Source organism: Delphinapterus leucas, chromosome 9 (genome assembly GCF_059928025.1).
Source record: "Delphinapterus leucas isolate spDelLeu-1000000601 "Yukka" chromosome 9, BTC_Dleu_Yukka2, whole genome shotgun sequence".
Classification (NCBI taxonomy): Eukaryota; Metazoa; Chordata; class Mammalia; order Artiodactyla; family Monodontidae; genus Delphinapterus; species Delphinapterus leucas.
The window spans coordinates 75590718-75615545 of NC_143137.1; the positions used below are offsets into that span (position 1 = coordinate 75590718).

The 24828-nt window shown below is 34.2% G+C and overlaps 2 protein-coding genes across 6 annotated transcripts in view; one reads left to right on the plus strand and one right to left on the minus strand.

Annotated features, from left to right (window-relative positions):
• SLC25A40 (solute carrier family 25 member 40) overlaps positions 1-12826 on the plus strand; it is a 59531-nt gene extending 46705 nt beyond the window's left edge. For 3 of the 5 annotated variants that reach the window (XM_089917738.1, XM_022588236.3, XM_089917740.1), the window contains 4 exons: positions 2087-2196; positions 4644-4725; positions 7001-7081; positions 7439-12825. In XM_089917738.1, coding sequence (XP_089773864.1) covers positions 2087-2196; positions 4644-4725; positions 7001-7081; positions 7439-7551 — 386 coding nt within the window. In that variant the 3' untranslated portion in view covers positions 7552-12825. Of the gene's footprint in view, positions 1-2086; positions 2197-4643; positions 4726-5985; positions 7082-7438 lie in introns of those variants that run through there. The other 2 variants (XM_022588218.3, XM_089917739.1) reach the window with 2 other exon arrangements.
• RUNDC3B (RUN domain containing 3B) overlaps positions 5080-24828 on the minus strand; it is a 159355-nt gene continuing 139606 nt past the window's right edge. The window contains exon 12 of the mRNA XM_022588273.2: positions 5080-13742. Coding sequence (XP_022443981.1) covers positions 13597-13742 — 146 coding nt within the window. The 3' untranslated portion in view covers positions 5080-13596. The remainder of the gene's footprint in view (positions 13743-24828) is intronic.

Genomic DNA, 24828 nt, shown 5'->3' on the forward strand with positions numbered 1-24828 from the left:
CATCTTTCCCTTTCCATTAGTATTTTTCTTCAACGTTTTGTGTTCAGTTATGCTTTTTAGAAACATCATAGATTCCTAGACCAATACTTTTTCATTTTTTAAATTATATTTGATACATAAAAAGTAATGAAGATATAAATTATGCAGTGCACTTATAAAATGGACACCTGTGAAGTCACCACTTCAATATATGAATTAGAATATTGAATTTTTAAAATCATGAAACCACGTATGTCCACCTCCACTGTTATTACATCCTCAGTGGTAACCACTTACACTGAATTTTTATCGTTTATTTGATTTCTAAAAAGTTTTACCATGTATGTATTACTGCTAAATAATGTTACTGACTTTTGCCTATTTTTGACGTTTATAACTTATTTTACTCAAAAATGTAAGATTCCTTCTTGGTTTTCATGCGTAACTGTTTTGTTTTCACTCGTGTTTATGTCTGAGAAAACAAGTCAACAGTGCTGTGAACATTTTTTTTTAACGTGTATGGGTGTAAGAATCTCTTCAGTTTTAGATTTGCTGGTTCATGTAAAGATACGCATTTTAAATTTTATGTGGTAATATCGAACCCTTTTCTAAAGTGATTGTGCAGATCACAACCACCATCTTCCTGCTGCTTCATTTCAAACCCTCACCGGCACTTTTATTGCCAAAAGTTCTTAATTTTTGTTTACCTAGTAATATAAAATGGTATCTCACTTTAACTTATGTTTCCCTGATTATTAATGAGGTTGGACACTGTTTCACTGGCCATTTATTTATCCATAATTGATTAGGGATTACGGCTGAAATAAGTATTCATTTCCTCCTCGTATGGGTAGTTATCCAGGCATCATTTATTGAATAACCATACCTGCTGCCGGGATTTGTTGTGTCACCTGTCGTATCAAAGTTTCATATATGCATGGATGTGTTTCACTGGCCAATTTGTTTAACCCTGTGCTAACAGTACAGTACTTCTAAATTAAAGTGCGTAATAAAAAAATCTTCATGATACCTTTTTTTGTTTTTGCCGTAGGAATGTCCTTTTTCTTTATAACTCTTAAAGTCTTTTAGTAGAGATTTAAAATTTTCTTTATAAAGGTTACACATACAGCCTTTTTCTAACATTCATTTATAGGTATCACTCACCCACAACTTTCAGTGCCTATTTTAAAAGACCTATTTAAACAAAAGCTGTCTGAATCTTTGTGGCTGCTGCAGTGTTACCATCAATCTTGTCTGTTAGCTTATATTCAGCTACTTGTAAACTCTTATAGATTCTAATTTGCCTATCTTTTACGTTTTCTATGTAGACAATAATATGTAAATTGTAAACTACTTTATTTCTTCATTTTTTTAATAGTTACAGCTTTTTTTCTGTAAATACTGTGCTTCCTGTGCTGCCTGGTACAATTTTGAATAGCAGCGATAGTGTTGCATCCCTATCATTCTCCTCATTCTAAAGGGAATAGTTCTGTTGTTTCACCATTAATAATTTTTGCTACAAGTTCTTGACGCATATCCTTCATCAAGTTGGAGAATTTCCCTTTTATTCCTAGGTTTCTAAGAAATTTGTTTGGTTTAAATGGAAGTGTATTGAATTTTATAAAATGCTTTTCCATCATTTTTAGATGATCATACAACTCTGTTAATGTGGTATATGGCATCTAAAGCGCTTATTATGTTTGCTGCCTTTGCATTCATCAGATAACTCAGTTCAGTCATAGCATGTGACCATTTATGAGACAGTCTGGCTTCAGTTGCTGATTATTATTTTTTACTTTTTAGGATTTTTACATCAATGTTCATGAACGAGATGGAACTGTACTTTTCCCTTCCTCTCCTGTCCTTGTCAGGTTTTGAAATTAAAGTCCTACTTTTTACTGATGCATAGTTTTTTTGTTTATAAGACGACGACTAGAATATTATTGAGAATTTTTTTTTTTTTAAATCTCGCCTAGTGTGTGTCTAAGCAGAAAGCAAGGTGTGTCAAGACTAGAATTCTCTTTCCTTTAACATACAGTATTCCTTAACTATTTAAAGTCCACATTTAATTTCTAAATATGTGTTCATCTCCTTCTCTGTTTTACAGCAATGTACTGGTATAACTATGAAGTTTTAAAGAAGTGGTTGTGCGCAAAATCTGGTTTATATGAACCGACGTTTATGATCAACTTTACTTCAGGGGCATTATCTGGTTCTGTAAGTTTATTGTTTTGTTGTTAATATTCCACAATAGTGATAATTGTCTTACTAAAATAGAACAAAATATTATGTAGCATTTCATGTCTATTGAGATAGTACTTTGGGGCTGCAGTGCTTTAAAATTTTTATAAGTACTTACTACCCTATTTTGAAGATAAATTACTAGCCATTAAATATTTTAAAATGCATTTTATATCTGTTTTTATTATATTACAAATACATTATATTTTTCTGAATCTTTTGGATTTGTTAGATTACAGTTGTGATAATGGTAAGAGTTTAAATAGTACTTTATTCTTTACAAGGTATTTGGCAATTTGGTCATTAAATGCCAGTAGATCTGGTTAGTTAATATTTTATAGAGTGTCATCTCATATGTATAATCGGATTGAGTAGAAGGAATTTCATCCTTTGCTGCTAGTTCCTGTTTCTTTGGGAACATTTTGGCTGAGTACCTCTTAAAAGAATTTTAATAAAAGTTATAGTCAGAAGGGAGAAATCTCAAATGACCATTTTTGGGTAGTAGAGAGTTCACCTTTTGCCACCCCTCCACATAATGAAAAGTTGTGTAGTGGGCTTCCTTTATGCACATTCTCATCACCATGATCTTGGCCACAAAGAGCTTTCTTATACCCACATACTTAGAAAATGAATTTGTGATGACACGGAGTGATGTGCTGACATATTGGAACCAAATGAAAACAAGAGTGAAGGAGCATAGTGAGGTCATGGAGACCTGCAGAAAAATACTGGAGTAACTGTGTCAGAAAACCTAGGCTAAGGAAGCCCCTGAGATTGTGTTCAAAATTTAGACGTGAATATTCCCGGGTCTGAGATCTTATCAAATTAAGCCTAGTGGGGTATAAAACTATTGAGGTAAAAGAGCAATTCTTTTTAGCAATTTAAGTAGTTAGAATACCAGCAAAATCTTTTATCTTTCTTATTTGTGAGGTGATTAAAAGTAACCTGATTTTATTTTATTTATATATTAATCCAGCACGAATGAAGAAAAAACAAGTACTATTTATATTTAGAGATTCATAACACTTGGAATTGTAGAACCAATTCTGTACTTAATGCTTTACATCTTAAAAAAAAATGGCTATATATCCTATAGCCATTGAATAATGGCTATAGGCTGTTGTCCCAGCTTTCCAGTAATATGAAGGAACGTTCTCTATTCTTCTGCTTCTGCCTAACATAGAAAATTTATTTTAAAAAATTTTAATGATTTAGAAAATACTGCTGCCTTTTGACTGTTATCAAATAACAGCAGAAAAAGCACATCAGTGGGACAATGTCCAGGCTTTCTGTCAGAAAACAAAATAGCCTACACCATATCATTCTACAAAGTGTCAGGCTCATACCACATTGTTGCTACCTTTGATACTCCCGTTGGCCCTCCCTATCCAGAGGTTCTGCATCTGCAGAGTCAACCAATTCGATTCCTGATTGTTGAATCCACGGATGCAGAACCGCAGATATGGAGGGCCGACTCTACTGCACCATTTTATATAAGGGATTTGAGCATCTGCAGATTTGGGTATCTGTAACCAATACCCCCGGATACTAAGGGACAACTGTATGTGTTAGATTGTGGAGATGGAGACACAATAATTGATTTTATCTTACCTGAGATCTTTGAAACTGATTTCAAGAACTTAAATCTTTTAACATTGACAGGTGAAATAAATACAATGATTTTAAAGGGTATTTTATGAGCATATTGGCCAAATGTGAGTTGGGAAGCAAAAAATAGAGACCAGGTTTTACTTTGTATGATTGTTGTATCAAATATTATGAGACATTCTTCAGGGAATTTATTATTTCAAAAAACCTTCACTGCTTAATTAGGGCATTATGAAAATAATTGTTAAACTGATTCATTTTGAGGTAAGTTTTTAAAAATGTGACTTGTTGAGCTACATTTGATAAATATGTTGAAACCTGTAAAGAAAAGGTATATAGAACTAAAAGTACATTTTCTTTATCTAAATTTAATTTTTAATTATATTTATTTTAAAAACATTTGTTGGAAAATTTTAAATGCTTACTAGATACTTGAGAATTTCCACTTTAAAATATTATACCTTCATATGTAGTAAAGGAATAATGGAACACACAGGAGCATCAGAAAATGTGAATACTGGTTTCAGAGTCAAAGAGGTCTGGTTGGAATTCTGACTCTGCCACTGATAGTTGTGTGACCTCAGGAAAATAGGGGAACTTTTCTGAGACTCTTTACTTACTCCTGAATTTTGGGAGGAATATGTAAGACATATATCTGTTTTCTTTAATAGAGCTTCTTTTAAAATACCTCTGGTTTCATTTTATGTTTCAGTTTAGCTGTGATTTTTATTACTATCCTTATTAAGTAATGTGCTAATTAGAATATTAAAATACTTTAGGAAAAATAGATTTAAATCAGTTTTACTTTTTGTTAGTTTGCAGCTGTTGTAACTTTGCCATTTGATGTGGTAAAAACACAAAAGCAGACACAACTTTGGATATATGACAGTCGGAAAAGTAAGTGTAATGAATTTACAACATTTCTAAGATGCCATGAAAAATTTTTTCTTTCCGGATACTAAGTTAGGAATATCTAAAATAGGGAAAACAAGACTTTTTTTTCCTTTGTTACCTTACTCTTTATCTAACTCAAACTAATACACGGTCAGAATGGAATACCCAGAAAAAAATACTCTAAACCTAAACAAAAAATTTAAGAAATCTTAAAGACTATGTATTTTGCCTGCCATGAGTTAAGTCTCATACCTGCTATATAGAAGATTAAATTATGTAAGCAGTCTTTCAAATAAATGTAGGCAAACCAGGATGAAGGATAGGCAATTACTGGGAAACCTTTGTTCTTAGTGCATCTTGTTTCATTAGTATGCATACATATTTTGTTGTTGTTGTTGATTTTTTAGCTTCCCTTCTTTTGATGTGTTTTCTCTGCCTATTATCCCATCTACTTCTTTATAACCTATAATTTCTTCTAGAACAAAAGCGTACTGTTAGTTGCTTCTACTAGATCCAGTCTGTCGTTATTATAGAAAGTATAGCAAGCCCACTGGAAATGGGGCTTCGATTGTTTCTGCAACATACAATTGTTAGGATTTGATAACTTTGAATGGTCAGTAGATGAGTGTTTATTTTATTGTTGTCTGTGCTTGAAATATTTAATAATCACGGTGTTTCCTTACACTGTAAGAAGTTGCTTATCACCTGTAGGATTAGCTCTTTGATGTTGGATCTTTAGGCAGGAGATACTTTCGAGGTTCTGTTAGAGGTCTGCAGTGGCTTACCTCCAGTTGATAACTCTTTCTTCTGTTCTTTCTCTTTTACATTAATTTCACCCTGCTATTAAAATAGAGACCAGTCTGGGACTTGAGTTCTATAAGATTAGAAATACCCAGCTACTTGGCCTCCTTTCTTTTACCAGTTGTTTCCAGAATTTAAATGAAATAATTTAAACATGAAGTATAAGTTACCAACTTGTAAAGTTTTTGTCATTGACTTTTTTTAGAAAGTTAAATTCCAGTCATAAATATTTTGTTCTTGGTTTTAAAATGTGTACGTAATTACTATATTTATACTTACGCTATTTATATTGATAGTTTAGCTTCTTAAGTAAATCAACAAGACCTCATTTATCTTCATAGGCAGAGAATCTGATATTTTATATAAAAGAAATTTTGAGATAATGAGCCCCTCTTCATTAAGTGGCAAATTCTAAAAAGCTGTTTTTGAAAGCTATCTTTCTCTAATTTTTCCTTTTCCTAGGCATACTTAATAATACACACTTTAGTCTTTCTTCATGACAGAGTTGTCACCATTGTACACGTTGATTACTGTAGAGTTTCATAGTGCAGCTCTCAGAAGCTAGTGAGGATCACTGAGGAGTGTTTGCCCAACATTCAGTGGTCTGAGACCACGACTTTGAAATCTTCAGCTTCACAGTTTTCACATGGTAGTATGCCTACTTCTCGGCCGACTTTTTTCACCTGTTGCATCTAGTAGTCTGTGGGCTAAGCCAGATGTTTGTAATCGTTGTGTAAAATGAAGGTAAGCAAACTTTATGTATGAACAGCTTGTTCATGAGGTTTATGTTTGAACTTCAGTAACATCTGTTTTTGTTGTTTTCAAAAGATATATAAATTAGTTTTTACTGTGTTCCAGATATTTGAGTAATTGCAAATAAGTGAGATGTTACTGTTAGTTACAGGAAAAATCTTACCTTTGGAGGAGACAGTGCTGCTTTAATTTATTTCAAGACTGGTACATCTAGTATTCAGAAAGGTTTTAAATAAAGCAGGACCTCACTAGAGAGGAATGAACTATTTTCCTCAAAACCTCTTTTTGGGGAAAAAAATTTTTTTTTAATGTATGCAATAAAAGTTCATGAAAAATGGTTATCAGGGCTTTACTTTGGCTTTGGGAACCCCATGAAGATTTCTGTACATCTTTAAAAGTTTTCATTATGAAAGACTGTTAAGATGTGGAAAAAAGTACAAAGGATATACATACCGCCAAGCTTAATTCAGAAGAAGTCTTCTGTATATTCCTCCTCGACTGCATCTGGTCCTATGTACCTTAAAACTTATTGCCTTTATGATTTTTTCTTTTTAATGAATCCAACTATTAAAAATAAGATTTAAAATCGCTCTTTAGGTAAACAGATCTGTTCTTACTATAGTGAAACGATATACCACAAAGGCCATAAACACTCTTTTATGTGTATTATCTGTATTAGAAATTAAGTGGTAATTTATAATAGCATCATTTCTTTAACACTTAGTTTCTATGCCTTTGCAAATGTCAACGTGGGCTATAATGAAGAACATTGTTGCTAAGAATGGATTTTCCGGATTATTTACAGGTAAAAGTATTTCCTTTATCAAACCATTGACTAAAATGATTACTTTTACCTTTAAATCTATCACCTTCCTAAATTACCTTTCAGTAGGAAATAACTGAAAATATTCCACATTTACTATTTCCTCCTAAATATCTTTGCTATAAAAGTTTAAAAATGTTAAATAACAGTAGATTTACTATTGATATTTCTAGAGGAGGTGAGGAGTGAGCAGTTTGGCTGCTTCTTTGACAACAGTTTATGGGACAGTATTTCATATATCACTTCACTTACTTTGATAACTATCAGAACGAAACCAAATAAGTTACATTTAAAAAAATAAGGTAAAATTTGTTGTGAATTTTTTCTATTCTCTTTCAGGCCTAATTCCTCGTTTAATTAAAATTGCTCCTGCTTGTGCTGTTATGATCAGTACATATGAATTTGGAAAGTCTTTTTTCCAGAAACAAAATGCTCGAAGACAGCAATACTAGAGATGCTATTTCAACCTGAAATAACAACCATGGCCAAATAATAAAATGGAGAATCTTAGACAAGAGCTTTTTTTCACCATTATCTTACAGTGGTTTTATATCTTTCTTATCTATAATTTAAATGAATAAAATTTCTACTTTGCATTTAAATCATAATCCTAATTTTTAAATAAATTTTTTATCCTAATTTTTGAGATTTTTGAAAAAGTCCAGAAATCATAACCATTGAGCATTCTTGTAAAGAAACGAAGAATTATTCTACACTGGATACAAATCTTGGTTTAAGTTAATCCTATTGGGAGTGTGTCAGAGACAACAGAACATTTTGAATTGTGTGCTGAATGATGTACAGAGTCTTAAAAGAAAAATTCGCAAATCTTTTATACACATTTAAATCACGGACATAGATATTTAAGTATTTCAGCAAAGTAGATAATGGAAGGCAGTCTTCAGATAACATTATTCACATATACCACATATTACCTATTAGTTATTTTTTTTAATTCACATGCATTTGGTATTTTGTTTTTTTTAACCTTGTTACTGTTCTAAGGCCTCATGAATATTAGGATTTCTCTGATCAGAGGTGTATGGTTATTTTATCTTCATGAACCAAAAATATACTAATTTGTATGATATTGATGCTGCTGTTTTTGATGACTAAAGACCCTGTATTATCTACTGTCTCTGCAAGAGAGAGGGAGCTTTTACTGCCTGTATCAGATGTTCACTTCAGTCAAACTTGGGTGTACAGTGGAAAACCACATTATATTCAGACCAGTAAAAATGCTCTGTCAGCACAGGAAGGGCCTCTGGTTTCAGCTGTCCTGTAATGTACGTATTACCATTTGTGGAGTTCTCTAGGTCATTTCTGTTGGCTTGTTCTAGCAAAATTGAGACTATTGCTACAGTATCAGTCACAGAGTATTTCCAAAATGTCCCTTGATTTTACACATCTCACATCAGTATGCTAGACCAAGAACTAAACAGGCAGCAGCTTCCTTGAAGAAAGAGCTTTTGGTCACTGGACGCTAATGCCTAAATAATTTAATGAATGTAAGAACGAAATAAAAAGGATATGATTTCAAGACAAGAAACAATATTCTTTTTTAATATTTTTGTTTTTCTCAGGTTCTGTATCCTGGGAGAAAAAGCACTTTATTGCAGTCTATGTGAATTTTATGAAAATGTGAAGCATTTTTTTCCCTGAAATAGAGTAATATATTTAAGTGACAAATCTCTAGTGTTGGTAGAGGAATTAATGTATTTTCTAATATAGCAGAAAACTGTTTATGTTTCACCAGAAATAAACTCTGTAGGGTTTGTATTTAACCTTTTGTGTTTATTTTATCCTGTGTTACCTTAAGTTTGCAACATATATATCCATAAAAATATATTTATAACTTTGACTTATATTTTCGTTAAAATATTTTGTGCTTTCTTAAAATATCACTGTGCTTCTAGCTAAATATTTTCATATAAAATCATTATGTTAATGCTATACTACACACATATATATAAAAAACACACAAACATGAAAGTTTATCTTGAACACTGATGTTTAACAGTATTAAATTTAAATTTACCTTGGTTCTGCTATGCTTCTTTTTGATAACTGGTAGAAAAAGGCAGAAAAATTTAGGTTTTGAAATGCTCTCAAAAAGCGGTCACGTATTTCAACTTAATGTCACTTATAAACAACGGAAGGGAAATTTTCATCCTCCCCCCACCCCACTACTGACTGCAGTTGTGAAAAATTCTTACTTTATGACTAGAATAACTTAAATAAATCTAATTCCCTACAGTTTTTCTAACAGACATTACATGCAATGTATCTGAATGAAAAGAAGGCTGAACTGAAGCTTTCTCTATACTTAAGTGGTCCAGAAGCATTAACAGTAGCAACCGAAAAGCATTTGGTTACAAATTGTGTCCTTGGTAATGTTTCTGAAAGGAAACAGTTTCATTCTGTCAATGTTAATTTCTAACCTACACATTTAAATTTTTTAAGAAAAATGTCTTATGCAAGTATTACATGTTTGCTACCTTTCATATAATACACGTTTGACTTTTAAAAAAAGTAATATAGAATTAAAGTAAAATTTTCTTTTATTTCTAGGAAGACTATTCACTATGCTTATTTAGCCACATTTGACTACTTTAAATCCTAACCTCTTTTTTTCTGGGGCACAAATTACAGGGATGTGGGAAAGTTTAGTGTATCACTTTAAAATTTTTTTCCAAAATGAACTTTTAAAAATAAATCACTGCTGTTACATTTTAATCTATCATTCAGCACTTACTGAGACCTTTTATGTGGTAGGCAGTATAAAAAGCACTGGAGATAAGATGACATTTCAGATACTCTCACTGGCCTTCAGGTTTCAGCTGTGATTGCTACAAGTATACAAAAGGAGTGATGGAAAAGCTGAAGAATTCTCCCCTCAGCCTGTGGTGGAGGGACTGGTCAGGAAATGCTTCTAAGATTAGGACATGCGATCCAATTAAACATACCTGGAGGTTGGGAGTCTTCAATCAGGCAGTGGTATTTAGCGCCAGTGGCTTGAGCAGAGAGTATATGTGGCCATGAGGTAGGAGATAAGATTGGAAATGGAGTCCAAGGGGCCTTGTCTGCCAAAGGAGGAACAAGAAGCAACAGGGACCCAAGTAAGTATTTTTGGCACGGCTTTAGAAGTTACAGTTGTGTTCTGTTTTGATTTTCCCTCAAGACCAGTATTTTCTTTTAACTGAAAGAAAATAGGGTAGCACAGTTTAGCACAGCTATAGAACAGAAAACACTAGAATGTGTCACGTGTTAAGGCCAAGTGCTGTGTAGTGAAACTTTGGTTTTAGTTGGGTTTTAGAAAAATAACTGGCAGTATGAAAAATAGGACTTATAATAAGGTGATCTATTTAAAAACAAAAGTTTTGGTTTGGATTAAAATATATTTTTAAAAGGTACCACTGTGACATTGGTATAATTTTATCTTCTCCTATCAGTGAAAAAAAACAAATGCTAAAGCAAAATACAAGGTGCTTTGCTTACAGAAGAGCAAAGTGGACTAGTTTAAAAAAAATAAGGAGCCCTGATGTTCAAAGCAGTCATGTGACATTTCCAAGGTAATCCAATGTATTAGTTTATCAAAACTAGAAACTGTAACCAACAACAGGAAATTTAACAAAGAATTTACATAAGTTGTAAATTTGAGAAACATTTTTAACCACTTGAAAACTTGTATGTAAATCTAATAAAGATGACTTAAATAAAAACCAGCTGAGTCTACTTGCATTTTTAAGGTTTCTGTCAATCATAATTAACCGTAGTCTGTATTTGGTACTTACCGCTTAACAACTTATACATATGATTTTATTTAACGTTGACATCCTGATGCCATCAGGCAGGTGCTGAGAAGATGGTGATGTTTCCATTTTACAGGTGAGAAAACAGACATGGTTGTTACATAATAAAATCAGAACACTGCTAAAACCACTACCACTTCAGCAGATGTTGTCAGCTTTAAAGCATATCGTGTCATTTAAAAAAAAATAAAACGTATTTAATTTGATACGAAATGAGGATTTCTCCGAAACCATTTTCATATTAGTATTTTAGGTGTTGATATACACTTACCACATTTGTTGAAACGAAAGTTCACTGTACATCTTGAATAAAGTAGTAACTTTTTGTCAAGGAAAAAAATAAGACTGCTACTGCATGGTACAAAATGTTTAATATACATGCAACAAGTGTCGTACATCAAGGCAACAAAATACACATGGAAATAGTAGCATATAGTTCAGCATTCTATTTAGGGGAGGGTGTGTGAACAAGAAACACTACCACCTAAAATTAAAGATTGAGACATACCTCATGCAAACATTAACAAACTACCTCTATAACTAGTGTGAAATGAACTGTGTAGAAACCTGAAGTCACATTAGCAGATGAATTTTATGCCAAGAGCTCCAAGAAAGGAGAAAAAGTCATTATCCTCAGATGTCATGTTTAAATCTGCATTTAGCAGCATGTTAAGATGCACAAGTTATTATACACATTAGGCAAATCTGAAAAACTTGATCAATTATGGAACCTTGTGTTTCTATATTATAAAAATGTATGGAAAAAATTTAACAATGATTTTTTTTTTAATTACTGAAGGATAATAAATGACATTTGAGAGTGGACCGTGAATGAAAGCATTTAAACATTCTGATAGCTGTTAGGAAAGCAGCAATAGTGCTTAAGGCTAGCCTAAAATTTTTGAAGTTCCCCTCCTTCACCATTCTCATTCCCTCCTCCCAAGGTTTCCACTGTCCTCATTTAAACCTTCCTTCTGTTCCCCCAGGCTGATTACAAATTACTTTAGATACCCCTCACTCACAATAATGTGTACAGAATTAAGAATAAAGGTACCATTTCTCAATATTTGCATTACTGCAAGTACTAAAGCCTCAAGCTAAAGGAATAAAGCTCTGAATATGTTCTGGTACATCTAAGATAATTTATTTTAAGGGATTTCAGGCCTTCTTTGTCCCTGAAATGACACTGTTTGAATGGTCTTACATATAAGACTAGCCTTGTTACTGTTTATTATCTTAAATTCCAAATGATGAGCGTAAAGCTCTAAATATTTCAGAGAACCACCACACTCCCATATTTCTAATACAAAGAATGACTGTAACAAGTGCTTCTTGTCTCCTCTCAATCAAATATTTTAGGAGGAACATTCTATATGTCAAAGTTACTAAGTTTGAATGTAGTGTTTTGTTAACAAATAAAAATGGCATATGAAGTCCCCAATAAGTACTGTAGTAGCCTCTTCATGTAAACAATGTATAAAAACTTCTTTGGCACAGCTGATCATGTTTTCCTCATATTACTTACTACAGAAAATATACTTCATACATTTTCTCTTTCAACATGGTGGAATTTTTAGGGACAAATGTACAGTTCCAAAATTTGCAAAAATTTAAAAGACGGCTCATGGCTTTTTAAAAAAAAACTAATTTTTTTACCTGTAGAAGTGGAGTAACTTTTAACATTAACATCAATTTTAAAATGAGATTGTGGCATGATTAATGACAGAAGCTGTAAAGCAGGTATGACACAATTCATTCTTGCATACGAGGCAGAAAAGCAGCACTGGATGTCAGACATATTGTTAAGTATGGTGATTAGCCTACTGATCCTTACTTTAAAAGCTTCTCAGATCCTTAAATGAACTTGAACTCTTTTCTGATAAAATACTTTTTCAAAATCTGTTCTACATTTTTAAATGTTTCCAGTTTATGAGACATAAATTTGGTCAATTTTGAAATTGATAAACTTTTAAGAAAATCTTGGAAAAACAAAAACAAGAAATGTATTCACTTTACCTTAATGGTCTAAAATACTGTAAAACACTTTCCCTGTGACCCTAACAACTTTAGTAACTGCCTAACGACACATCCTACAAAATTTATAAAATGTTAAGTGGAATGTTAGGTTGATGCCAAATGATAAAAACTGAATAAGCCACTGTGAAACTGCAGCTAAGAAGCTTTCTCTTCACTTTAAAGGCAAGGCATTTAAATATCAGAACTTGGGAAGAAATTCATGAAAAATGAAGTTAACTCATTCTTAGAAAATTTAATCACTGAATAAAAGAGCAAAAGAAAATACTTAGCTTAAGTCTCTAGAATAAAACCTTGAACTCTGTCTCTGGCAATTATGACACGTTTAAATATATGAAAATCAGCTCAATAATAAATACGTACAATTTGCCATGGATTATTAACTTAGAGGATCTCTGAAAGTTTTTTTTAAGCCTATTCATTTTTAAACTTCCTCAGTGACAAATATAGGAATTTTAAAATGAAAAGTGGCAGAGTCATTCTGTTTTCACTCAGAAGTTTACATGGAGTGGACTGAATTCTCTAATATAAGCGACAGAATTCCAGACATGTGCCAGAGCAATATAAAATTCCAGATGTTTTCCCAGCAGTCAAACTTACATAAATAGAACATTTGCAACATAAAAACTTTTGGCTTTTACATAAAATTTTTCAGGATGGAGTTAGACCTGGACTTGTCATCTCTGTTGTAGGACTTGCAAGGTAGTCATTAGATTTTAGGCTTGTTAGAGATTTGTAACTTGCCACTGATGTTAGAGACCCACAGAGACCAAGTAATGAGGGAGTATCTTCTTTACCTGAAAATTAGGATAAAATAACAAATATTTAATTTCCCTTGAAGCATAATACCAAAAAGATCCTAAAACCATTAAAAGCTTACATACTCTACAAAACAGTACAAACATCTAACTATAAAATCAGACACCTATATGTTAACATGTTTGATCTTTCAGTAGTTTCAATGGTACCCTTATAAAACATTACAGAGGGAATATTTGTGCTTCTTGTAAAAGTTCTATATATGGAAGTTTGAGATGTTTTGGAACAACAAAGTTTACCTTGTTTTGGAGAATATGATCATATTCAATTAGTAAAGAATAACAAAAAATTAAAGTAACAATACCAGTGCCCAGGCCACAGGAATACCAGGAAATCCGTATGTAGGTAACGTAATACAGCAGAAGCAGAATTGCTTCAATTCAGTTGGAGGGCTTGATCTGGGAAGTTTTTATTCACTTACTGAATAAACGTTTATTCAGCACCTACTCTGCATCAGGAGTATTGTTACACAGTGCTGGACTTCAGTAGGCCCATGAAGGAGGAATGGCAGATCTGTTTCCGCAGCCGGGGAAAACAAGTTCTTTCCAGAGCTGAGTAAGTTTCAACCCACAGTGTGCAAGTACCAGCGATAAGTGGCTGGTCTGAGGCTGTGAAAGGCTAATAAGGTCTTTGAAAACTAGCGGTTTTCCAAAGAAGATGGAAAGCTTAGGTTTTACTCACGTGGTTATAGAACTGTAAACTGAACCAGATATCAGATGTTTCTGAATATTACACATTGTTTCAAACAGTCCCTCTGCACTGTTCTCATAGTTGTCGTATTAATACTTTAACCCACTTTGTCATACTGTATGATAACTGTGGGGCTCCCTCCTTTATTAAACTATAGACTCTGAGAAAGGACATGGGATTTGTTGTGTTCATTATTATATTCCCAGTGCTAGCACACAGTAGACACTCATTAAATAATTATGTAATTAATGATAATTCAGTAAGAACTGCACTGGGACACGAAAGAACTCCTGTGTTCTTTACAGCTATGTGCCCTGGGGAAAGGCATCTTCTCTGAGCCTATTCTTTCCTTTGTAAAATGAGAACAGGTACCAAAAGATGACAACGTTAACTTCATAGTTTTGCTGACTAAAAAATACAGGAAAATACAACGGGTTAGGAAAAGATATGGAAGAGTAATTGTCACATTCAGGTTTCAAATGTTTTATCATCTTATGTCAGGATCAAAAGATATAGATGTTTCAAGAACCCTTTTAATGTCTAAGTTTAGAGACCTATTTCAGGCCAAAATGAGCTCTAGAGTTCCTGCTAAATGCTCCAGGAACTCAACTGCTTTGGATAGTCTCTCCCAAATTTCTAATTCATTACTGACCTGTAATGCTTTAAAGAGATTTACTACTAATTACATATACATATGTATGTATATATAACTATTTTCTTTATTGTAAATATATATGTCACGTACAATTTACCATTTCCGTCATTTTAAGTGTACAATTCAATGGCATTAATTACATTCATGGTATTGTGCAACCATCACCAACAGCTATTTCCAAAAATTTTCATCAGCCCAAACAAAAAATCCCTACCCTCTTTAAACAGTAACTGCATTCTCCCCTTCCCCTCAGTCTCTGGAAACCTCTAATCTACTTTCTGTCTGTGAATTTGCCCATCCTAGATTTATTCTTATAAGTGGAATCATACAGCATTTGCCCTTTTGTGTCTGGCTTATTTCACTTAGCGGAATGTTTTTTAAGGTTCATCCGTGTTGTATGTATCAGAACTTCATCCCTCTTCTATGGCTGAGTAATATTCCATTGTATGTATATACTACATTTTGTTTCTCCATTCACCTGTATGGACATTTGGGTTGTTTCCACCTTTTGACTACTGGAAATAATGCTGACGGAAACACTGGCACACACGTATGTTTGAATCCTGTTTTCAGTTCTTTGAGAGTATATACTTAGGTTACACATATTTCTAAAATATAAAGGTTATAACACAGTAATTGCAAAAGACTAAATCTAAATGTCTAACATAGTTACACAGGGGAGTAAGATGCAGCTGTAGAAGAGAACGAGAAAGATCTCTCTGTACTGCTGTGTCATGATTTCCAGAATGTACTATCTAGTGGGAAAAGAAAAGTGCAAAATAGTGCATAGTATGTTACCTTTTATTTTAAAAAGGAATATGAAGTTATTTGAATTTGCATATGTTTTAAAGATCAACAGAAAGATAATTTAAAAATAAAAATGGTTACTTACAGAAGTAGAAGTGAACAGAGTTGAGGTGAAGTTTAAGCGTAGTACTTTGACTCTGGGATATATTCTCAAGATAAAATAATTAAAAACAAATCTTAAGCTATTTTAACTTACCCTATTTTAGTAATACAGATACTATTAGCTTGAAATTAAAACATATAATAGGAAAAAGCAAATAAGTAATTATGTTCCTATAAATTAGGAACCAATATTTTCATCATAAGATATAAAAATACAAAATCAAGTACATGGAAACCTTGACTCTTATGTGTGAATTACAAAATAAGATAAATTTAAGGTACATTTTTCTTTAAAAAAAATTCCTAACTGTCTAGTGAAGAGGGTTAGAAACAATGACCAATTCAGTCACAACAGGCACCCCTATGGCCCAGATTATGTTCTCTAACATCATTTTCTAGTGTAAGGAAACAGGACTTCTTGGAGAAATAGCTGATCCTGGGTATGGGCATGAAATATACCAAAGTAACTCAGAACATCTTGTTTTACACAGAGCAAGGAAGCTGTGACAGACTACCAGGATGTCAAAAGGACACAGGGGCCATCTTTTTCATAAGGGTCTCTCAGTGTCCAAAAAGGACAGTGACCTCCTGATGAGACATACTGAAAAAGATCCATTATTCATGTTGTATTCTTGCCAAATATGTTTAACCTGAATATGATAGCAATGAACAATCAGAGAAATCTAAATTGTCAGGCATTTAACAAAACAACTGGCTTGGGTGCCTAAAATATATAAATGTTAAGTGAGAGAAAAAGAAAAGTTGGGGGGTGCTCTGCTAGATGAAAGGACACCAAAGAGATTGAAAACTAAATGCATTGTGGGATCCTTGATTGGACTGGACCTAAAAAAAAAAAAGCTAGGATATTACTGGAAAAGTGGAGAAATCATAACATTCAATACTTATCAGGTAATATTGTACTAAGGTTAAATTTCCTGAGGTCATAATGGTGTGGCTTTGTAAGAAAACATCCTTATCCCTAGGAGATACATGCTGATGTATTTAAAGTGTCACGGTATCTGCAATTTACTTTCAGATAGTTGAGCAAAACAGAAAACACAGATACATGAGTAAACGGAGGGAGCATGTGCCCACACGGGCAAGATAAAGCAGTGTGGTAACATGTTAACGATTGGCAAATCTAGGTAAAGCATATATAGGTGTTCATTCTCCTTTTCTTTCACTTTTTCTGTAGGTTTGAAATTACCCAAAACAAAAAGTTGGAGTGGGGAAAGAAGGCAAGGTACATGAAGTCCTCAGCTATGCCTTAAGGAAACAAACCATACAGCAGAGCTGAGTGGCATAGCAACGAAAGCATGGGGGGATCTACAGATGCCAGCCTTCAAAGACCTACCGCTGACCTCTGAAAATACTGAAGCTATGGAGCCTTCAGGGTAGTGTGGCACCCTCAAGGAACCCAAAAAGAAGCTTCATTCCAACACTTCATTTAAAAATAAAAAATTTTAAAAAGGTGCATAAGGATCCAAAATGGTTATATTCATTGTGACTGCAGCTATGCAACTACGCTTATAAAAGGAAATAAGCAAAACTGTATTAAGGTAGAGGATGACAGGTGATTATTCCAAAATGTTCTTCAATATTGTTGCAATGTCAACAGCAGCTAATGTATGTGTGTATATATGCATAGACCTAAATGCATGTAAAATTACTACAGTCGATTAAAAATAACAAGCATGTTAAAATGTGAGTTAATAGTGATATTTTAAAAGCAATTTACTGATATGGGGAGGAAAGAACTTGTCAGGGTCAATGAAACTTTCTAGCCCAGACGGCTGGTAGAGTGGTAGTTCCTAGCAGAAATAAGTTAGTCATCAGGAGCAGAAAATGGATTTTTGTTTTATACCAAGAAAGATCAGTTTTGTTTTAAATGTCTTGATATGGAGTCTGGACTATACAAGTCTTCAGATGGTAATAATACAAACATTATTAAATGAGAAGTCATTCATTCAGCCCAATTTACTGGGTATTCTCTATGTGTCCTCTATCCTGAAGTGATCAAACCCACTTCCTGCCCATAGGGAACTTAGTATATGATAGAAATAAACACAAACAGAAAATTATAATCAAATGCAGTAAGTATAAGAATAGTAAGTAAAGGGTATTATGGAAGCTCAAAGGACAAATGTCCAAACCAAATCAGAAGGTATGGGTTGGGGGGTAATTAGGGAAGTTTCAGGGAAAAAGTGACCATTAAACTGAACCCTAGTGGACGTTCATGCCCAAGGAGGCAAAAATCAGACGAGGCTCTGCCGAGGAACAGCATGAACAAAGGCAGAGAGGGAAGAATCAGCACCCAAGGTACAGGGAGCTACAAGCAAGAAATGAGACTAGAAGAATAGACAAAGGCCACAGAAGACTTGAGAGTTGATATTAAGGAGCCTGGAAAGGATCCTGTTGTAATCATAACAATACATCTGTGTTGTGACTTGAAATCAAGTCTTCAAATTCAGAGACTACATTCTTAATCGTACTCTTAGACGGAAGTGAGCCACTGAAGACTTTTACATAAGGGAATTACATGCTTAGTTTGTATTTTAAATACGTGAGGACTCTGTGAAACATGACTTTGAGGGAAATAAAATGGATATAGTGAAACCAGTAAGAAGGCTATGGCAGCTACCTGAACCATGTTAGCAGTAGAAGGAACACAAAGAATGGAACACGTGTAGAGATCTTCAGAAAGTTAAACTGGTAGGAGTTGGTGAAGGCAAAATGTAGGTGGGAGGAGCCATGAATGATTCAGTAGATTATGAGAAGTGATAAATGAATGGTGAGATCATCAACATTATAATAAGGAAGAGAAGTCTGGAGTAGGGAGGTAAGGGGTCAATGAAGAGGAAGTAAATACATATCCTAATTTTAAGCAATGCCTAAAGAGATTACTCAGCCACTAACATATACCCATAAATATAGAGAAAATGTTACATTAAACTGTTGTGCAAGGACGACGTTACCTTTTTTGAGAGCAACAGTCAAGAAAATGGGTGGTCATCATTTTATGCAACAGAATTTCAAAATATTAGAACCAATGCGTGTTGTGGTTGTAGCTAGCCAAGAGGGAGCTGTGACAGTTGTTTCTGCATGAACGTACATGAACTTGGTCACAGGTATTCGTACTGATATCACTTTGAGTTACTTGTGTTTATATGTCGCTTAAAACGCCTTCAAAATCATTGTAGTATAATTTGCCCTTAAAATTAAGAGTTTGTTCATAGAAAAGCATGAAAACAAACAGACAGCAGGATATAAGTTTCATATCAGTAAAACAAATTACTCATTACAGGAATCAGAGCAATTCATAATTTCTTGTAAAACAGCATAAAAGTGCTTGTGAAAAAAAGAAATCTGTAATAAAGAGAAAAACCAGGGAAGTTGATGAAGCTTCGTGACATGCAAAAGAACTGCTCATTCACGTGCCAGGCACGTAACCGAAGGCAGAAGAAACCCCTCAGAATAGATAAAAAATTTTGAAGCATAGGCAATTGATGTGACTGATTCATGCATCATGCAGGATTTCTGTTAAAATGTCAAACATCAGTTTATCATGGAATTCCTATGGTCTTTGAAGAGACACTGTTTAACTTTCAGAAGCATCTGATCTAACTGAGGAAGAAAATGAAACTAAGGCAAACAGGAAAATGTCTGCATTAAAAATGTGCAGGATACTTGTTGATAATTTGAAAGAAAATCCCTACAGCAGTGGAGTACTATTTTAGGAAACGGTTCACTGTTGGAACAGAGGATGATACTGTGAGGAAAGACATAGCTACTGACAATTTTGATTAAGAAATGGTTCAGAATAGATGGGCTCTGAACATGAAGTTCTTGACAACTCAATTCACTTTTATTTTCCCTTCTACAGATACAGAGGAGTGAAATTAATTTTTAAAACCTATGCTTAGGGCTTCCATGGTGGCGCAGTGGTTGAGAGTCTGCCTGCCGATGCAGGGCACATGGGTTCGTGCCCCGGTCCGGGAGGATCCCACATGCCGCGGAGCGGCTGGGTCCGTGAGCCATGACCTCTGAGCCTGCGCGTCCGGAGCCTGTGCTCCGCAATGGGAGAGGCCACAACAGTGAGAGGCCCGCGTACCGCAAAAAAAAACAAACAAACAAATCTATGCTTAAAGTCTAAAAGAAGCAATGAACAATCAGAAAATAAAATCAAGAAACATTTCCATTTACAATAGCACCTAAAAGAATAAAATAAAATACTTAGGAATAAATTTAACCAGAAGTATGCAAGAGTTGTACACTGATAACTACAAAATAGTGTTGAAAAAAACTCGAGGTCAAAATAAATGGAAAAACATCCCTTATTTCTATGGATTGGAAGACAATATTGTTAAGATGGCAATGTTTCCCAAATTGATCTACAAATTTAATGTAATCCCTGTCAAAATTCTAACTGCCTTTTTTTCAGAAATGACAAGTTGATTCTCAAATCATATGGAAAGGCAAAGGACCCCAAATACCTGAAACAACCTTGGAAAAGAACAAAGTTGTAGGACTCACATGTCCTAATTTCAAAACTTACTACAAAGCTACAGTAATTAAAACAGTGTGGTATGGAGCAAGATTAATGTGGCACTGTCACAGACACATAGACCAAGAGAAAAGAAATAAGAATCCAGAAATAAACCCATACATGTAGGGGTAATGGATTTCAACAAGAGTTCTAGGACCATTCAGTGAGGGAAAGAATAGTCTTTTCAACAAATGGTCCAGGGACAACTCAATATCCACATGCAAAAGAATGAAATTGGAACCTCAGTTCACACCATATACAAAAAATTAACTCAAAATGGATCACAGGCCTAAATGCAAGGCCTAAAACCATAAAACTCTTAAAAGGAAACAGGTATAAACCTGTATGACCTTGGATTGGGCAACAGTTTCTTAGATGTGACACCAAAAGCACAAGCAACCAAAAGAAAAACTAGATAAATAGGGCTTTGTCAAAACTTACAACTCTGTGAGTCAAAGAACACTAGCAAGAAAGTGAAAACACATGCCTCAGAATGGGAGAAAATATTTGCAATTCGTGTATCTGATAAAGGTCTACCATCCAGAATATACACAAAGAACTATCACAACTCAACAATAAAAAGACAAACAACGCAATCTTCAAATGGTCAAAGGATCTGAGTAGACATTTCTCTGAAAGTGATATACAAATGGCCAATAAGCCCATGAAAAGATGTTCAACATTATTATTCATTAGGGCAATGCAAATCAAAACCATGGAATTCCACTTCACACCTACTAGGATGGCTATATTAAAAGACAGACAATAATAAGCGTTGCTGTGGGTATAGAGAAACAAACCCTAATTGCTGGTGGGGTTATAAAATGGTACATACCATCACTTCAAAAAATAGTTTGGCAGTTCCTCAAAAGGTTAAACATATGATCCAGCCAATTTGGTTCCTAGTTATATACCCAAGAGAAATAAAACTACAGTTCACACAAAAACTTGTACATGAATGTTCATAGCAGCAGTATTCATAAAAGCCCAAAAGTGGAAACAATCCAAATGTCCAGCTGATGAATGGACAAACTGTGGTATATCCATGCAATGGAATGTTATCTGGCCATAAAAGGGAATGAAGCACTGATAAATGCTGCAACATGGAAGAACTGTGAAAATACTATGCTAAGCCAAAGAAGTCAGACCAAAAAAAGCACTACACATTGTATGATTTCATTTTATGAAATGTCCAGAATAGACAAATCCAAAGAGACAGAAAGTAGATTAGTAGTTACCCAAAGGGAGAGGGAGGGAGGAATTGGGACTGAATGCTAATAGGTACAACAGGGTTTCTTTACTGGCAATGTTCTGGAATTAGACAGTGGTGAGGGATACACAACACTGTGAATATGTTAAACACCACTGAACTATAAACTTTAAACTGGTGAATTTTATTTTATAAAGTGGTGAATTTTATGTTATGAGAATTATAATAAAACAGTTCTTTAAAAGTCTAAAAGATTTTTTAAGATAAACGAAAGTGCTACAGGATAAGGAGACAATGTGTTATAGTTTAATTGTTGGCATATTCCTTCCTCCCCACCACCCCCTTCTTTTTTTTTTTTTTTTTTTGGTGGTACATAAAATGAGTGTATCTTAAAACCTAAGGCATCTGATGATGAAATATGGTATCTGCTAGTAGTTTCTAGCGTAATACTTGTCACATAAGAAGGGCTTAATACATGCTTCTTGAGAAAAATGACAACTTCTCAACTTTCCTATCAACGATTATGGTGCATTTTAACTTCTGAAATTTTTTGAAATTCTTTTAATAATCAGTAGGAATATAGAATTGCTTTTTGTTTTATACCTTTTTTACTATACCATTCATTAAAATATAGCCTTGAGGAATGTAAGGTACTATATAAAGGCATAAAAGGTTTTTCTACTTGAACCAAGTTTTAGAGTACAAGGATAAATTTCTTTTTTTCAAGTAGTATCAAATCTCTATTTCTTAAGACTCTTCAAACGAAGACGTTAATAACACTTTTAACTAAAAATGCGTAAAATATGTAAAAGTAACAATCATTTACATTTCTAGCATTAAATTAACCACTTCGAATACATGTGATGTATTTGACTTCGTGTTTGTTTTCAGAAGGGAAAACACATCTATTATGTTTGTAAAAATGACATGTTCATTATAAAAATTTAATCAGTGCAGCAAAGCACAAAAGAAATTTTAAGGAACTTACCATCCAGCTTACATTCAAACAGAAAAGTAGGTATACATAATATTATAAAATTCGGATGATGTCATGAATGTCTTTTAATTTAAAAGTTTCATTTTATTTTTACTGGAATGTAATATAAGAAAAGGCCAGGAAAAGAAATGCTGAACTTCCAATAAAATTTTTTTCCTCAAGAGTTAATATTTTTTGAAAGAGTAACTTATGTTGCGAGAGCATGAAAAAATGTATAGTTTTACCCATCAAGTTTGAGTGTATCAATTTTAGAATTACCTATTGAACTCTGAAAACTCAACAGTTAAAAAAAGAGTAATTCAATTAGAGAACAGGTTAATGACACGAAGAGATATTTCACCAGACGATACAGATGGCAAATAAGCATGTGAAAAGATGAAGAACATAATTTGACATCAGGGAAATGCAAATTAAAACCATGGTGAGATATTACTGCATACCTATCACAATGGTTAAAATAAAAAATTGTGGGCTTCCCTGGTGACGCAGTGGTTGAGAGTCCGCCTGCCGATGCAGGGGATGCGGGTTCGTGCCCCGGTCTGGGAAGGTCCCACATGCCGCAGAGCGGCTGGGCCTGTAAGCCATGGCCGCTGAGCCTGCGCGTCCAGAGCCTGTGCTCCGCAATGGGAGAGGCCACAGCAGTGAGAGGCCCGCGTACCGCAAAATAAATAAATAAATAAATAAATAGTGACAACACCTAAAGATGGCAAGGATGTGGAGAAATTGGATCACTCATATATTGCTGGTGGGAATGCAAAATGGTACAGTCACTCTGAAAAATATTTTGGCAGGTTCTTAAAAACCTAAACATGCAACTACCACACAGCCTAGCAACGGTACTCCTAAGGTATTTATCCCAGAGAAATGAAGACTTAAGTTCACACAAAAACCTATAAACGAATGTTCATAGCAGCTTAGTCCCTTTGGGCTGCTATAACAGAAATATCATAAATTGGGTGGCTTATAAACAATAGAAATTTATTTCTCACGGTTCTGGAGACTGGGAAATCCAAGGTCAAGGTGCCTGAAGATTCACTGTCCGGTGATGGTCCATTTCCTGGTTCACAGACAGCAGTCTTCTCACTGTGTCCTAACATGACTGAAGGGGTAAAGGAGCTCTCTGGGGCCTCTTTTTAAGGGCACTAATCCCATTCATAATGCCTCCACCCTCATACCTAATCACCACCCAAAGCCCACATTCTAATACTATCACAGTAGAGATTTGATTTCAACATATGAATCTAGGGGGACACAAACATTCAGCCAATAGTTGCAGCTTTACAGCCCTCAAATGTAAACCAACCCAAATGTTCTTCAGTGACTGGTTCAGAAACAAAACAAAAATGATATAGTACATCCATACCATGGAATATTCTTAGCAATAAAAAAGGAATGAATATACACATAACAACTTGGAAAGATCTCAGGGGAATTATGCTGAGTAAAAAAATCCAATCCAAACAGTCCATGTACTATCTGACTTATTCAGCACTCTTCGTGATTTCATTATATAATATTCTTCATAATTTCATGACAGAATTACAGTAATAGGAAACAGATTAGTGCTTGCCATGGGTTAGGGAAGGGGCAGAGATAGGGCAAGGCTGGGAAGGAGGTGGGTATGGTTATAAAAAGGCAGCCCAAGGGATCCTTGTAGTGATGGAACTGTCCATGTCTTGACTATGGTGGGGTATACATGGACCTACACATGTGGTAAAACTACACAGAACTAAAAACATACACAGTACTGAGTACATGTAAATCTGTGTGAAATCAGTGGATTGTACTGTCAGTTCCATGGATGTGATACTGTTCTACAGTTTTGTAAGATGTTGCCCCTGAGGCAAACTGGGTGAAGGGTACATGGATCTCCCTGTATTATTTATTAAAACTGCCTGTGAATCTATAATTATCTCAAAATAAAAAGTTAAATTTTAAAAAGGAGGTAGCTAGAAAAATTCCTTAAAGTGATAATCGGGGAAAAGTACAGGATGTGAACGAATACTAAGTGGGCACAATAACCTTGTGCATACACAGTTGTACTACTTAAGTATATA